This window comes from Poecilia mexicana, unplaced genomic scaffold (assembly GCF_051168715.1).
Source record: "Poecilia mexicana isolate PSO_F unplaced genomic scaffold, ASM5116871v1 scaffold_9, whole genome shotgun sequence".
Classification (NCBI taxonomy): domain Eukaryota; kingdom Metazoa; phylum Chordata; class Actinopteri; order Cyprinodontiformes; family Poeciliidae; genus Poecilia; species Poecilia mexicana.
Window position 1 is genome coordinate 16,448,900 of NW_028263378.1, and position 16,065 is coordinate 16,464,964.

Sequence of the window (16,065 nt, forward strand, 5' to 3'; positions counted from 1 at the left end):
TTTATTTGAAAGCATGCGGAGTTCTTTTCTGGTTTTCAAATATATTGCATCTAAAGGTTGCTTCTCGTATGATCGTTGGGTGAGTTAGAAAAAAATAGTTCCAAAAGATAGTGTAATAGTCTATTGAACTGTTACAGATGTCGTCCATCCAGGATGAGTGAGATTGAGCTTTTTTGCAAAAAAAAAAAAAAAAAAGAATGAGGAAAATTTCCAGTCTTTCAGTATATATATATATATATATAACTCACAAAACCTGCGGCTAAATGCAGCTAAAGAGGGTTCATGGGTGCTGAATAGAAATGCACACTACGCATTTCAGAAGGCAAGGGAATGTGCTTCACCTTCAGAGAATTTTGCAGGATGCCAATAGGGAAATCCTGAATGGGGTTGGTTGTGATCCACAAGCGGAAGTTGGGGTTGGGCTTGGTGATTCGCTCCAACGCCTTCTCCAGCTCTTTCAGCCACTTCACCAACAGATGGCAGTTCTGCAGCATCAGCCACTGACCACGAGAGGCCGCCTTGTCCAACAGATCCAGCGCCACCTTCACGACAGGAACAAAAACCGAAACGTCTTCTACGTGACGTGCTATTAACGAGTATACGACATAGAGAACGTCCACTACCTTGTCTTGTCCTTGACCCATAGCGAGAAACTTGAACTTGCTGCCTCCAAAGCCTGAAGATTCTGCCAGTTTCATCAGGTCACTGGCCGGGTCCGAGCCGGGGCTCAAGATGAAAACGATGGGAGAGGAAGCCGTGCTGTGTTCGTAAATTGAGGCATAGCTGATCACAGGGGGCTGCACGTATCTAAGCAAAAACGCAGAGTCAAGGTTATGAAATTTAATATGGATTTTTCCATCAGAGCAAATTATTATCCAATGGTTATTATCCAAAGAAACCAATGGTTAAAACCTGCACACTAAATAATGTACTTTGGTGATTTTAGCTTTGTGGCACAGTGACATAACATGAATAAATATAATCCCTTCCAAGTGAAATTCATCATTCTGCACAACTATGAAAGGTATTATTGTTGACGAATAGTGAATTTTACAAACACTATTCTTTGGTAAAAATGTCAATCATTTGTCGTCATCGACAAAAAGAAAAAATGTTACATAAAAACTCAAATGTATTCATACACCCCTACTAGTAGTACTGGATTAAATGTATATGCGTCTATATATTTGGGCCTCTATGCATAATTTTGACCTTTGTGGACTGGAGAAAATTCCTGTTAAATTCAAACTTGTGCGCCTACTTAATATTTTTGAAAGCCATCAAAACTGAACGCAGTTCAATTATTTCACGATGAGGTTAATGGTACAAATGTGCCACGAACAGAAAACAAACTAGTAGGACGTTCACGCTGCTGCTGAGCGGGTCGGCGCCACGTTTCCATTTTCAGCATAACTGAAAGAGTCTCACTTCTCGCCCATGATCACGGTGACGTAGTCGGTCACACCTCTGAAGACTCTGTCGACACGGAAGCAGCGCAGCAAGAGCAGCTTCTGAAAGGCCGAGAGGTTCTTTCTATATTGCATGGGAAAAGGGGCCTGTTCTGGGGCATCCAAGTCATACCACTGAGGGAGGAGGAAAAAAAAAAACATAATGAAGATAAAACTCATTAGTTTCACTCAATGCAATCTGCTGAGACTGAACTTTTTGTATAGTGCCTTGAGACAACATTTGTTGTGAATTGGCGCTATGTAAATAAAATCGAATACAGTTGACTTAATCTGACCACGCTGACGTTACTAGGGTAACTCACGGATTTCCACTCGGTGGAATTCTTCTCAATGTCGTCAGTGAGCGAGTCGAACTGGTCAGGAAAGAGCTCTGAGAGTTTCACCACATCCTCCCAGCCCTGGTCAGGAAGCCAGTCACATGGCTTCTTTTTGGAGCTTTTCTCCAGAGATAGATTGCCTTTGTGCGTTTGGCAGGGAAAAGAAAAAGGAGTGCTTTGAGGCTTGAGTGTGCTCAAAGATGTTAATTACTTTGACGTTTTTTATAAATAGGTCACCTTTTATAAGAAATTCAAGCTCCTCTTGGGGTGCCCTCCCATCTGCCTGTTCAATCTTGATTGTCATGTTGAATGAAAAGAGCAACTTGTGTCGCTCAAACAGCCCTACCGATATTTAAAGGATGAGAAAATATACAAATTGGAATATACACCTGAAGGACGCAACGTTGTTCCAACTCGTGTCTTTTACCTGTACAGCCATAGTTGTAAACATTGTACGTCAGCGTATTGATGATGTTCTCCAGTCGTTTGATAAGGGAAGAGTCGGCCCGAGCTTTCCGCAGCGACATGTCAAACACCTTCAGGTAGGAAGCCAGTGAATATTGGTACATGCTGTTGACCAGAGCCATGTCTGTCAGCACGAAGAACAGGATGGCGCCACGCTTTGCTGCAGGCCTGTATCCGTCTCTGAGTTTATCAATGTCCACCGCTGTCTTCTGAGCCAACTTGAGTTTCTCGAATACCTGGCAATAACAGAGTCAACGATAAACAATAGCGCCGTAATTCTTGAACGACTTTAACCGTAGCAAACCCCGCCCAAGCTAACCTCGGTGGATTTCAGCTTCGTTTCCTCAAGAGTCTCAACAAGCTCTGTGTTATCCAACATGTTGCCCGTAGACGTGGCTAGCTCTCTAAGCAAGGAATCTCCGAGGTTTTTCAGCAGCTTCTTATTGTCGCTGGTCTCTTGGATCAGTCGCTCACGCTGTTCCTCCAGTTCCCTCTTCTCAAAGCCCATGATGACGCTCAGGAGCTGGTCTTCCAGACCTTTAAGTGTCACTGTGTGCAATATTAACACATTTAGATTTTCAAACACAATCCACTTAGAGCCCGCTAACATACAGATGGTCGTCACAGTGTGGGTCATACCTGTGTAGTTAATGACAATGGCTTTTCCAAACACCGCTGGAGAATATTTGGGATTAGACAATTTGGTGTTCAGAAAAAGTTTAAAGTTGGGATCATAATGCACCTCCTTGTCACCCAGCATTATGACCTGTCGGCCCTCGACTCCTTTCACGTTTTTCTCCAAAACATTGTCAATTACCGGATCGATATACTCGTCTACATCTTGGAAAAGGAACGGAGAGCCATACTTAATGGCCATCTCCAGCTGTTTCAAAAAGTCCGGATCATTGAAAGATGAGATCTGGTGGGGGGAAAGATGTTCACAGATGTTAGGAGTGAACCTTAAACTATCAAGTCATTATTTCAAGTTTAAAAAAAAAAATGTTTGGAAGTTTCTTATACATGTATTTTTAAAATGTTGAATCGACTTTACCTTTTGTCTTAGGGTTAAGTCTTTCTGACTCACTCGTTATGTTTTTTTTTATTTCTGGAAAATGTTTTTTTTTCCCCCGAATGCATCATTCCAAAAGTATAAATCAAAAGTAGATGTTCTAATGTTACCTCAGTTGATAACTACAGCACAGGCAAAAAATAAATAAATAAATCTCCTTTTCCATTGTCTTATTATCTTTTCCATTGTCTTATTATCTTTTGATAAATTTGTGTGTAATATCCTATCAGAAAGGTTTTTTGTTGAAAGAGAATAAATGTATATCTAAACTGGAAAAGGGAATAAATCATTGTGGGTTAAAAAGCACATAGCATTTTTACTTATTGTCTTAGTTACTGTCTAGATAAAGCTATGATGTAGAAATTTTATAGAATTTAAAAATGTGATGTAGTAAGATCCATCACATCACATTAAGAAAGTAACATATAAATGAACCGTTTCATTTATAAAATTGTTGCATTCATGCTAAAGCACAAAAAAAGACATTTACAACTGCTCCCTTCTGTGACAGCAGATATAAAAACGAGTGATAAATAAAAGAAGCTTCCCATTTTATTTATTTCTTTGTGTTTTTCCTGTGCGACTGCAAAAAATGGAGAAAATTTATATGAAAATTTGGGAGGTCTTTTTTTTTTTACAGGTAACATCTTACCTTGAGATTGTTGCTTTCTTCCTTCTTTCTAACCCAGTTGTATGCTTGCTGCTGAGGATCGATGCACAAGGCAAATCGGCTTCCTCTTGTTGTCAGGATTCCGTTCTGCACAGACAGCTCGTCAGGAGGCAAACCCTCAGAGCCCCATCTGTTGCACAGGTTCAATAGGCACAGTTAGTTTTGATCACCACCGAGTTTAAAAAAACAAACAAAAAAACAACAAATTGATCTTTATAAGATTTTTCGTTGACAAGGTTTAAATTGTCTTGTCCACATATTTCTTATTTTATCTCCCACCTGCTGATCTCCGTTTCATCGGTGAGAAGGCTTTCCACTTTGAAAGGCTGACTCAAGGGGATGTCTCTCTCCTGCACATCATGAACCCATATTTGATACACCATTTCATTCCTGAAGTCCCAGCTAAAGGCCCCTTCGTAGCTCAGGAAAGCGGCACACACCAGGCAGTCCCCAAGGAGGCGCACACGCCTCTGCTTCAACTCGTCCAAATCCGAGTTCCACCTGAGGTCCATGAAAAAGGGTCAAACAAGTATTCAGTTTTAAAAACATGTCCTACATTTTCTAAATGTAGGACATGTGAGAACGACAAAAAATTACTGTCCATCTAAGCTAGTATCTTTTTGGACAATTGTGTTTCTTGTACAACTGAACCTTTCATTTTCCGAGCTGAGTCCAGAGATGAGTTTGTCAGCGGCTATGAGCCTCCTCTCCATGAGTTCAGCCTCTTCTTGCAGCTTCTGCTTTTCCAGGATAGCGGCTTCGTACTTCTCTTTAAGACCTTGCAACTCTGTCTGGATGTCTGCAAGCTCCTTTTGAATGCGCTCCAGTTCCTTCTTGCTCTGAAAAAAGTCCCTTTCAAGGCGTGCCACCTAAAAACAATTAAAAAAAATTAAAAAAAACAACATGATGTATTTCTGATTCCAACTGTTTCTTATGCAGCACAGCAAAAGGGGAACGACAAATTACTGAATTACTTTATCTCTCTTGGGTTTAATTTCCTTGGCGACATCACAGTAGCCCACGATTGCTTCCACAAACTTGAGCATCCCTGAGCCAGCTTTGCTGATGGCTTGCATTTCCTCCAAACTTGTCTGTAGGTTCTTTAGGAAGCCTGGTCAGGTTGAATTGTACAACATTATATAGTTAAATGTGGCAAAGCATTATTTGCTGCTGATGTTGTGTATTATGTCTTTGTTTTTATGTATACGTGGACCATGGGTGTGTTGAATAAATCAATCAATAAATGTCGTTGTTAGTTTGGTCGCATCTTAAAGCAGGTTTTCCAAATGTCTTGCAGCCATCTTACCTTTGACTGTCCTGACCTGGGCATTAGCTATGGCATCACAATCCATCTCCATCAGGGAGCGAAGGAAGTTGGCTTCAGACATCATCCCCCTAGCCGACTGCCAGCTGATTTCCTTGTAGCCTCGCAGCACCAGAATGCACTCACAAACCACTTGCACTTGTTTAGGTGGCTTAGCAAACGAGCTAAACGAAGTACCAGCGAGAAAGAGAATGAGTCAACAGAAGAGGACAGATTATGAAATAATTAAAAGATTGTTTCTGATGATTAATATCTGTCCAATACTTCAGCCCATCCACATAATTTTTTTTTTCTTTTTTTTTTAGGCTACCGTTTCGCTTACCAGTTCCGTGTTTTATCTTAAGATGTAGCTAGTTATACTGGCTAATTGTAGCATCCGACAGTTTTTAATCATCATTACAAATAAATTTTGTTAGCAAAAAATAAAATTCAGATTACCGGATCTCAGTCACGTCAGATTTTTCCAGGTCTTGCAGGGCAATACGAGCCGCCTCCAATGCTGGCAAAGCTTCAGCCAAGGAACTTTCAGCTTCTTTCTTCTCAACAGCGATGACTTTGTTTTGCACTTCAATCTCCTTAGCTTTGTCTTCAGCCAAGGTTCTTTTCTCTTCAGCTAAAAGGAAAAAAAACAAACATTTATTGATACTGTAAGGTTATTGTTTTTAGCCATACATAATAAATCCATAAACCTCTAGAGCTCATAGCTGAAAGATGGAAGCATTCACTGACCTACACTTGTGTTTACAGCAATGTTTTCCAGCAGGGTTTCACAAGCTTTGGACTTTTCAGCAAGGACAATCTTCTGATCTGCAAGCTTGATATTCAGTTCAGCCAGCTGATCGCTGGCTTCCTTCAGTTTATCCAGCCCACCCTCTAAGCGCTTGCATTGAGCTACAAATGTAAAAGAACAGCCTCTAAAATGATCAGCAGCATACTAATACAAAGCCTTGTACTGGTCCACCAAAATCAAGTTTCATGCTCAACATTACATCCGGTATCTTCTTACCTAAAATGTATTTGTCTTTATCCTCCAAGAGGGTGCAGTAGGTGTTAATAAAGTCCAAGTAGTTCTTTGGAGTAACAAAGTTATATCGTCTTAGTTTCTGCAGGAAAATCTTGCTGTAGTCCTCAACACTGGTATGGACCATGCACACATGATCTATGACTGCCACAGAGAGCGACTCTGGGATCATCGGGTTTTCACCTGTAGAAAAACAAACACCAAATGAAAGAGGCAGAGCGAACTGTGACATTCTTTTGACGGCTACATTATTGGAGGACGGTAAACCCCAAACCACCAAAATCAGAATGAATTCAAGGAGAGGATTAAGACTTTACGAGTCACTTTGTGTTTCTTTAATATTCTTGTGACGATACAGTTTCTCTTGAAAATGTGTGTGCTTCTACCTACGGGAATCGGCGTAAAAATGCTGGACATTTAACCAGAGAAATAAATGTGCAATAATAACACACCAAGGAAAGAGTGAGCCACTGCTTGCAATGCTTGTGGAGGCCATGGGAGGAACCAGTCTATCACAGTGTTGTTCATCAGTCCTTAGAACAAATTGTACATAATTAGTAACATGAATTTCAAAAATAAAAAAAATTTTAAAAAATGTATACGTCACCTGGGAAATTCCTGCAGCGTGTCCTTAGGGTGTCTCCTGCTGGAGACATGCCTAACACAATGTGCAGATTGTTAGCACTTTTACTGACAAAGAATTGCCACAAGCTCTCTTTGGAGGGACCCGATCCCATCTTCATAGCCTCTTCACGAATCTGGTTGAGAATAGACTCCTTCTCATCATCGGGGAACAGTGCAGGAACTATGCCTATGAAGAGACTTTCCGATTAGTGATTACTCATGACTTCAGAGGACGTGTGCAGTCTTGGTCACGGGGAATTCATCAAACCTGAGGTGAGCATGTTGTTGATAAGCTCCAAGAAGCCTTCCTCGGCAACATGAGCGTCCGTGAAGAGGAATACTATCTTCTTGTTTTCAATGCCGAGCTTCAAGTACAAGCCTTTCAAATCTTCTCGGAGGTTGGTCTCACAGTACCCTCTGCTAAGTGTTATCTCAAACACCTGACACAAAGTTTGTTTCTGTTACTGCAAAGTGGTAAGTGAATCTCTCAACATGTTTTATTTCTGCTTTTCTGTGCAAAACTTCAGTTCTTCTCAATTCAAATAACCTAATCATTTTTGATGACTGGCAATTCCTCATCCTTAAATATTTGGAATACTGGTAGAGACACACCCCCAGAATACTTGTGGCTGTAACAGCGATATAATTTTATATTTTATATCCTGTATTGTTAGTCTCTCACAAACAGTTCCAATAAATAGATTGAATTTTATTTGCAACATGAAGAAATATGAAACAAAGAAGTGTCATACACAGTTTTGTGTATGAATAGTTTGAAAATAACTGCGCTGATGACTAAGATAACTATAGCATTCTAACCAGAATTGAGGGTCGGGTAGACATTCGCATATGCATGATGTACATTTGATATTTCTCAATAGAATTCAGCCAGCGTAAATTCATGATTAAAATCTACGGTATATGCATTGTTGCGAGTAGAAAATGTATTACAACCTCACACTCTGCAGCAAAAGCAGCGAGCTTGGCGAGGGACTGTTTGCCGGAGCCCCCCACTCCGACAAGCAGCGCGTGGCCCCGATCAATGCGGACGATACGGTGAATTCGAGTTAGATGTTCCAGAGCATCTTCGAACAGTACAAGGTTCATTCTTGACATGGTCTCGTTGTATTCCTCAAGAATAAACTGCAGAATGCAAAGGAAATAGTGGGTAATGCATGGCAGTGGCTAATGGCACAAAGTACTGGATTATTACAATAAAGAAATTCAGAAAGGACTTTTGGTGCAGGCAAAAAACAAAACAAAAAAAACTCTCATTTATGTCACTGGACTTACCTCAAAGATTGCTTTTGAGGATTCATAGTCTTGAATGTCCTCATAATCCCTGGGTTCAGTTTCATTAAAAGCATTCCTGTAGTCCCCAAAAAGTATTGGGTCGCTCATCACTGCCTCCATTTCTGCCTTAAAATGTTCTTCGACCAGAGTCTTTATGTGACCTTGGACCTTTTGGGGAAAATATATTAAAAGCTGACGACTCCATGATAAACGATAATGAAACACTCAAAGGATTTGGATCTAAAAAAATAAAAAATTACGATACACAAAGTTGGCAATCAACTACGGTGGTATTAATTCGACTTGCCAACGTCTTGTCAGTTTCATCAATGAGTCGGTCATGGAAGATCCTCAAGCACTCATTCCTCCAGACACGCACAAACTGGGTGACAGTCACAAATCTGTAAGAAAAGCAGCAGGTCACTTTGGAAGGCAGATCTTTCTTAATCTGTCAGTGGAGTAGGCAAATAAAACAGATCAGACATCTCTGGTTTGGTGAGAACCAGTCCGTTGTAGACTCTCGACAGGTCCCTGAGGTTGAAGATGTAGTGGAATTTGGAGGGAGTCGGTGGAAGATCTTTTATGATGAGGTTGTAGAGTTCCAGGGTGCAGTCTGTGACTTTGTCACACACCTTCTGAATGGCATCCTCAAATAGCTAAAATACACCCCCCGCCCCAGTTAGCATTTTAATATCAGAGTGACATGAAATGGTGATGTTCTGTGTGTAAAAACAGAGACTCACTTTGGTGTGTCCCTTGAGAATAGAGGCATAGATCAGGCGAAGAGAGTTCACAGATGGAAAAGGGCTGCTGAAGACGCTGAAGAGTGAGATGAAGCGTGGATCCACCTCATTCCTACCCCCTCCCGCCTTTCCCATGGCAGCAATAAAGCCGAGGTCTTTCAGGATTTTGTAGTTAAGTTCTTTTCCTCTGTCATAAATGCCGCCTCGGTCCAAAAGCAGCTTCAGGAGCGCAATGGGCTGTTGTGTCCCATAGCTATCCACCTGCACAGTAAAAAAGGAAAGCTTCTTACACTTTCACTACCAAGTAAATAACAAGTGATTTGGTAGATATGTCGGAGCAGGCACCTTTGGTATGTTCATGTCATCGATAAACACCAGCAGTCTCTTCCCCATTGTAGGACCATATATATCCTTGGTCCTTTTTTCCACATTAGCCTCCAAGTTTCTCTGCAGATCCATTGAAGTTGTTCTTGATGAAAAGTTGATGATCAAATTAATCTAGACAGAAATTGCATTTTTTTAAAAATCAGATTATACATCCAATGCCTTGCAGAAATACAGTATTTCCATGCTTTGGCTGATTTCATATTTTGCTCACATACTTCTTTATATTTTAGATACATTTCATATGATGGATCAACGCAAAGAAGCACAAAACCGTCAACTGGAAGATTTATTGTTTTTAACATTTCCCAAAGATAATCCGAAAAGTATGAGGCCTACTCGTATTCACTCCTTTACTCTAATAAATACTAAAATACTAAATAAAATCCAAAAACCAGTTTCCTTCAGAGCTCAACTAAAAGTACAGTTAATCTGTGTACAATTTGCTCTAACTATAAATACAGCTGTTTTGTGAAAGCTTCAGAGGTTTGATAGAGAACATAAGCGAACATCATCGTGAAGACCAAGAAACACAGGAAACCAGTCAGAGCTGAAGTTTTGAGAAAGGTTAAAACAGGGTTAGGCTATAAAAAAAAAACTATTGCCGGTTTTTCTTCCACGCCACTTTTCTTCAATAAGAACAAGGCTGCTGAGAGAAAAACAGGAAATGTTTGGAGTTAAACGTGACAATTCTGGGAGAAAATCCTGTTTAATGGTGAAAAGACATGATACTGGAGCAAAGGTTCACCTGCCAGCATTAAGACAACAAACACACTAAGAGCTACAATAGAAGGATCTGTGGATTCACATGTGCTCTATTCAATCTAACTGATCTCAAGCTTTTTTTTTTTTTTTTTTTGCACGGTGGGCTAAAATTTCAATCTCAAAACACAACCCAAAAGGTCTGCAGTTTATTTCAGCAAATGGTGGTTGTACAACATATTTTTACAGATGGCTAAATATAAATATAAAATACTCCTTAGATTTTTATGTGATTATATTTTGGTTTAATCCCATTTCACAATTATGTGTCACTTTTGTCAATCCATCAATTAAAACCACATTAAAACACAACATTTTGTGAATGTGACATAAGGAAATAAAAAAATCTAAGGGTATGAAAACTTTTCAAATGCACTACATGATTGAGTGATTTAAAGCTGAAATTACCCATGTGTCAGGATTAATATGCTTCAAAAAGTTAAGAATGGTGGCAGTCTTTGACGTGCCCGATTCTCCAACAAGTAAGACTGGTCTTTTTATCTTCACCATCTGCTCCAAGATCCAGCTGGACCTTGTGGTGTCAACAGTTGGCACTGAATAGGATAAAAACAATTAGAACCAATTAAAGGCTTAAATACTTAAACTCATTTAGCATTTTTTTTTTCAAATATGCATTTGCTCAGAGAAATAACTGTTACCCAGAATATCAGCAAACTTCATTTCAGGATTGTGAGTGTATTTTTCTACCAGGGCGCTCCAGGGGACCCACTTCATTTTAACACCATCAAAATGGAAATCAAACATGGTTGGGAGGGATGCTGCATTAAGGCAATAATATGACATGTTTGTGAAGTGTTACTTATTCTATTCCGGATGAAAGACTACGTTTCAGCTTCCTACCTGGGATATCACTAGGCCCCGCCAGGAAATTTGGATCGTGCACGGCGGTTAAGCAGGAAAGTCTTTTGATGAACTCGTCAAACTTGAGCCTGGCACTTTCCACCAACGTGGCTCCCAGTGAGCAGTACAGAGCCTCCAGGAAGTAACACTCCAGGAGATCGGGGCTGCTGTCGTCACCCACCAGCAGTGCGTCCAGCATCAAGCACAACTGAGTGACCTGAAGAGATGACCAAAACATGCAAAGTGAAGTGAAACGGCCTCAGTGGCAAACTGGTTTGAAATTTAAATAGTATATTCTTATAAATTCATCAATGCAGTAACATATTTGAGAAGAAGAAGCCAGCCTACCATGTTCAGGTCTGTCTGAGGGACCACCGTCTCCAGTTTCTCTTCTTGTTTACCGTCAATAATCCCGTCTATAATCATGTCAATAGAGCTGTGCACATATTTCTCAAACAGTGCACCAAGAGTCTCTTGTTCCTGAAAAATAAATAACATTTCTATTAGAAATACATTTCAAAAATAAAAAAAGAATACAGTAAATGCTGAATAAATCATTCTAAAAACCATCTCAGGTCGGCTAGCCACCCATCTTTGCCAGTATGGGGTGTATCGCAGGTTCTTAGGGTCAACAAACACCATCCCACAGCGAGACACAGTGGCAGGGGAAGCATACTGCAAATCGCCAACCTGTGATGGCAGATTTTTTGTTAGGCTTGCTAATAGTGTACAAATAAAAAAGTGTTCTGCTTACAGAAACGTGTAAGTACAAACAAACCTCAAACAGCAGCGCACAATGGTTCTGTAAACGAATCCGTTCTCCATTAGCTAAAGTGAGGAGCTTGTTGTCATCCATTACCGAGTTCATATTTTCAACCCAAAGGGCGTCCACGTCCCCATCAAACAAGATGTACCTGGAAGTCCAATGCAATGGCTTAAGAAGTTTATCAGAGAAAATAGAATTTGCTTGTGTTATTATGAAAAGAAAAATGAACAAACACATGTCCCTACACATGCGAAGCAGGTAGACATAAAAATAATAAGCAGTTGTACAAGCATCAAAAACTGGCCCCGCAAAGTATTTGCTGGGAATGACTACATAAAAATATGCACCACTGATTTTCATTTCTATAAGGTTTGAAAACCAAGTGGTGCTTATCACATAAAACTGATAAAATACACTAAGATTTGTGGTAGCAATGCAAAAAATATTCAAGAGGTGCTAATACCCTTTTAAGGCAGTGTAGATTTACCTTCGCTCTTTTTTGTCAGTAGGCTTGTTAATATCACGGAAGATGTTGGATAAAATCCCATCAGTCCAGTCTCGAGTGTCTGGGTCAAGAACTCCATAAAGTTCAATGACACTCATGGCTTTAGCGTTCAGTGGATACAGCTTCGTTGGCAGCCCCATTCTGATTAGGAGATAAAGTAGAAAATAACCTTTGTTCATACCTAAAATCCACATGAAGAAACTATATTGACACTTACCTAGTCTGAGCTTGACACAGCGTGCTGATCACAACAGATTTTCCACCACCGGTTGGGCCCACAACCATCGTAGTGTGTCGGGTCATCATTGTCTCATACATCTGCACCACTTTGTCCACCTACAAGGATCCGGATAAAAGCAAAGATTTAAAATGCCTCTTTGACAAGAGACTTCAAAGCGTCGATGGGTAAAACAAATGAAGGCTGTGGGTAAGATGAAGCACCTGGTTAGGTAGGACAATATATTTGTTCTCTTCCAATATGTTCTCAACGGCATCATTGAAGTTAGGATAGCGAACACGAGGGCAGTCGAGTCCTGGGAAAAGGTCAGAGATCAGACCAAGGAACAGAGGGACATCCTCAAAAACAAACTTTGGCAGATTCATGTCTCTGAGGGCGCGCATCAACACCACGTCCTGTTAAAACACAGAAATGCAACAATTAAATGACAAAGGTATACAAAAAAAAACCCTAAAAGTAATAAACTGTAGACTTTAGGTGTTATATATTAATTAAAAAAAATAATAATAATAATTCTTGACTGAAAGAAAATTATTTAAACCAATCACAAGCAACAACCCCTGTAACTACCTCATTCAGGTTCGGTGAGTCTCTCTTTAACTCTCCTGCCATCACCAGGACAGACTTCAGAGCACGAAGGCCAAAATCGTAATGAGACTGCTTGGACAGTTGCTCACGAGCGAGCTTATAGAGGACTGTCATCTTCTTTGCAAGCACCTAAAATTAACAAAATATATATATATATATATATGTGTATATATAAATTACATTTCATGAATCATTTTATACTTTTGAGCAATCTAAGAACTCAAACATAGCTCTGACTTATGTGTTTCAAGATATTTCCTTTATAGTCAATATGGGAAGAACTAAATCATGAACGATTCATTTTTCTATTTATTGTTATCTGGTTACCTTGGCCAAGAGGAATCCCTCAGAGAAGAGCATTATCTCACAAATCTGCTGTAGGTCAGGAACAATCACCACCACAGGCCTGAAGAGGGCTTTGACTGACTCTGGGAGCTCTGTACGTCCTGCGTAACCAGGGTTCATGGTGATGAAGATGCCCATGCGGTCGTCCATAGTGATCTCTTGTCCCTCAAACTGAAGCGTATGGTCAGAAGGAAGTTTTCAATCATGTTAAAAACCCATGTTAGTCACTGCCAAAAGTATGTGCAAAATCCCAAAATTATTAAAACTGTTCTTTGCTCAGTTATCCACATAGCAGTTGATAATTGCTACATTTTGATACATTGAATCTCGAACATCAAAGTACAGCGATCTGATTTTATGTGATAGACAAAAAGGAGTGCAAAATTGTAAAGTGGAAAAAAAATAGCTTTAAAACCTGTTTTGAAAAACTATTTGTAAAAGGTACTATATTTTGCATTATATCAATTGAACTGATATTTTACCCTTCTTTTTTTTTTGCAAACAAAGGTTAGTTATTTAACACAGGTGGACTGCATTTACAAGTTAAGGGCGTAAACATAAACTCAAACCAAGCTTTTCATAATATTAATTGTAAAAAGAATTTTAAAACCAGATATTTTCACTGCACCTCACAATTATGCACTACTTGGTGCTTATCTGTTGCATAAAATTCTAATAAAATACACTGAAGTTTGTGATTGTAATGTTATAGCTCAAGGATGGGTCATCTCAAGGGTATTACTGGTACTCTGCAGATTGATGAAACCAAATGTTTATTTTTGGACTCATTCGTTATAACAACTGACTTACCTGAAATGTTTTACAGTGCAACATGAGAGCATTGCGTATGGTCTGCATTTGAGAAGAAATAACTGACAACACAGAAGCATCTATTCGATTGAACTCATCAAAGCAGCCCCAAGCGCCACACTGGGCAAGACCGGAGAAGATCTTCCCAACAGCCTGCGCGCAGAGAAGAAAGGCATTGAAGTGCAAAACAGTGTTATGTTTTTTAAAGACAAAAAAAACATCACAATTATAAATAATTATCTATGCGTGTTACTTGATGTGTGCCTCCTACCATGTAGTCCATGCCCTCGCCACAGTTTGTAACCACACACAACAGGCCTAAAGCCTTGGCCAGATCTTTGGTGGACTCTGTTTTTCCTGTACCAGCCGGTCCAGCAGGAGCTCCACCCAGGTACATAGAGAGGGCCTGTTTCACAAAGGCACAGCACATAAGTTGCCACTAAAAACCACACCACAGCTTTCCATGTGTCTCTTTAGGTATTGCAATGTGTCTTAGGACCTGTGTGAGGGTCAGGTAGATCCGGTCAGTTAATGGAGTTATAACCAGTCGACCGTTCAACCCCATGTACTCATAGCCGTAAGAAAACGTGGCACTGCACTGATGAACAAACAGGTCGTCGTGCTGCAGGATCCAATAAAACCTCAGCTGGCTTTCCCACTCAAACTCTTTTGCATCCATTATGCTGCAAAAAAGATTGATATGTTTACTCAAATCTTGTGCTAGCATTGAGTTAACCGTGAAACATAGCGCTAACTCGGTTGAAATGTGGACGCTCACCTGTTGTCCACAAAACTGTCCACAATGTCTCTGGCATGGACGTCAATGATGAGCACAGTGTTGATCTTCTTTCTGTCGTTTTTCTTCAGCGGTTGAGTGATGCGTGTAACGAGCTCATCAATCTGGCGGTGCATCTTTTCAGCGTAGTACTTCAGAGCATATTTTTCTCCTTTTTTCACCTTTGTAAAGATGTCTTGAACCTCCCAGGTCCACCACACTTGATTTGCAGCAAGCACTACCATACCCTGGTACAGAAGCATCCACTCTACCCTGATAAACGTGGGATTGAGATACTTATTGCAGCCTGTTTGATCATGAGAAATCCCGTAAGCTCTCTGTGTGTTAACACTTACCTGCTCCTGTCTTCACAATAGCGAAAGATCGCTTCCTTAGTGATAAGCCTGTTAGTTCTCCGCATCTCGTGAAGTACTGTCAACATCCACTCTTCCACCCTTCCCTCCACTGGGATGTGGCTCCTAAACTCCATCACCTCACCTTCGGCAGACACCATGGCGGCAACTACTGTCTCGCCATCGGCTTCCACGTCGAATCTTAGTGAAGCTATGTTGTCGTACATCTTGTGCAACAATAAGGGCAAAAAACAGAACATCAGTAACAGCATTTTACAAACATGGGGAGCATTTGTTCTCTTCTTCTCTAAAGGAGCAGTGAGCTGCCCTTTTTATCCCCCTGCCAAGTATGCTGGTGAATTTAAAAACACCTTCAGTGTGGGTCAGAACAGGGAGATGTATTACATTTGTGGACAATCAACCTGTATGGTGCCTATGAAGTCCATGTGTCACTTTTGATGATATTCCACTGTAAAAGGTTTATGTAACCTTCTAATCAATTGGTTGAAAATCCCACTATCCATCTGTTTTATGACTGGCTACATTAATACCCGCTTAGTCCACGTCACAGGAAGGTGGGTTTTTCTGGTTATCAAATTATGTAGCATTCATTTGAAGCCAGTCTGGGAGCCTTACTTTCATATGGCATGATGTCCTCCAATAACATTGAAAGTATGACAGGG

The 16,065-nt window shown here is 40.3% G+C and overlaps 1 protein-coding gene across 1 annotated transcript in view; it reads right to left on the bottom strand.

Annotated features, from left to right (window-relative positions):
- dnah10 (dynein axonemal heavy chain 10) overlaps window positions 1-16,065 on the bottom strand; it is a 35,782-nt gene that overhangs the window by 2,818 nt on the left and 16,899 nt on the right. Inside the window, exons 29-69 of the mRNA XM_014987487.2 lie at window positions 15,386-15,609; window positions 15,033-15,302; window positions 14,754-14,937; window positions 14,526-14,660; window positions 14,255-14,407; window positions 13,427-13,615; window positions 13,082-13,228; window positions 12,715-12,906; window positions 12,491-12,609; window positions 12,256-12,414; window positions 11,781-11,916; window positions 11,570-11,692; window positions 11,351-11,482; window positions 11,003-11,219; window positions 10,801-10,920; window positions 10,550-10,695; window positions 9,341-9,493; window positions 8,996-9,256; window positions 8,736-8,908; window positions 8,560-8,653; window positions 8,253-8,420; window positions 7,914-8,102; window positions 7,228-7,399; window positions 6,943-7,146; window positions 6,788-6,868; window positions 6,321-6,518; window positions 6,044-6,205; window positions 5,753-5,927; window positions 5,297-5,478; window positions 4,965-5,101; window positions 4,642-4,859; window positions 4,270-4,491; window positions 3,973-4,120; window positions 2,891-3,170; window positions 2,571-2,800; window positions 2,214-2,487; window positions 2,024-2,128; window positions 1,772-1,926; window positions 1,429-1,583; window positions 624-807; window positions 342-542 (exon numbers count right to left, since the gene is read on the bottom strand). Coding sequence (XP_014842973.2) covers window positions 342-542; window positions 624-807; window positions 1,429-1,583; window positions 1,772-1,926; window positions 2,024-2,128; window positions 2,214-2,487; window positions 2,571-2,800; window positions 2,891-3,170; window positions 3,973-4,120; window positions 4,270-4,491; window positions 4,642-4,859; window positions 4,965-5,101; window positions 5,297-5,478; window positions 5,753-5,927; window positions 6,044-6,205; window positions 6,321-6,518; window positions 6,788-6,868; window positions 6,943-7,146; window positions 7,228-7,399; window positions 7,914-8,102; window positions 8,253-8,420; window positions 8,560-8,653; window positions 8,736-8,908; window positions 8,996-9,256; window positions 9,341-9,493; window positions 10,550-10,695; window positions 10,801-10,920; window positions 11,003-11,219; window positions 11,351-11,482; window positions 11,570-11,692; window positions 11,781-11,916; window positions 12,256-12,414; window positions 12,491-12,609; window positions 12,715-12,906; window positions 13,082-13,228; window positions 13,427-13,615; window positions 14,255-14,407; window positions 14,526-14,660; window positions 14,754-14,937; window positions 15,033-15,302; window positions 15,386-15,609 — 7,167 coding nt within the window. The remainder of the gene's footprint in view (window positions 1-341; window positions 543-623; window positions 808-1,428; window positions 1,584-1,771; window positions 1,927-2,023; window positions 2,129-2,213; window positions 2,488-2,570; window positions 2,801-2,890; window positions 3,171-3,972; window positions 4,121-4,269; window positions 4,492-4,641; window positions 4,860-4,964; window positions 5,102-5,296; window positions 5,479-5,752; window positions 5,928-6,043; window positions 6,206-6,320; window positions 6,519-6,787; window positions 6,869-6,942; window positions 7,147-7,227; window positions 7,400-7,913; window positions 8,103-8,252; window positions 8,421-8,559; window positions 8,654-8,735; window positions 8,909-8,995; window positions 9,257-9,340; window positions 9,494-10,549; window positions 10,696-10,800; window positions 10,921-11,002; window positions 11,220-11,350; window positions 11,483-11,569; window positions 11,693-11,780; window positions 11,917-12,255; window positions 12,415-12,490; window positions 12,610-12,714; window positions 12,907-13,081; window positions 13,229-13,426; window positions 13,616-14,254; window positions 14,408-14,525; window positions 14,661-14,753; window positions 14,938-15,032; window positions 15,303-15,385; window positions 15,610-16,065) is intronic.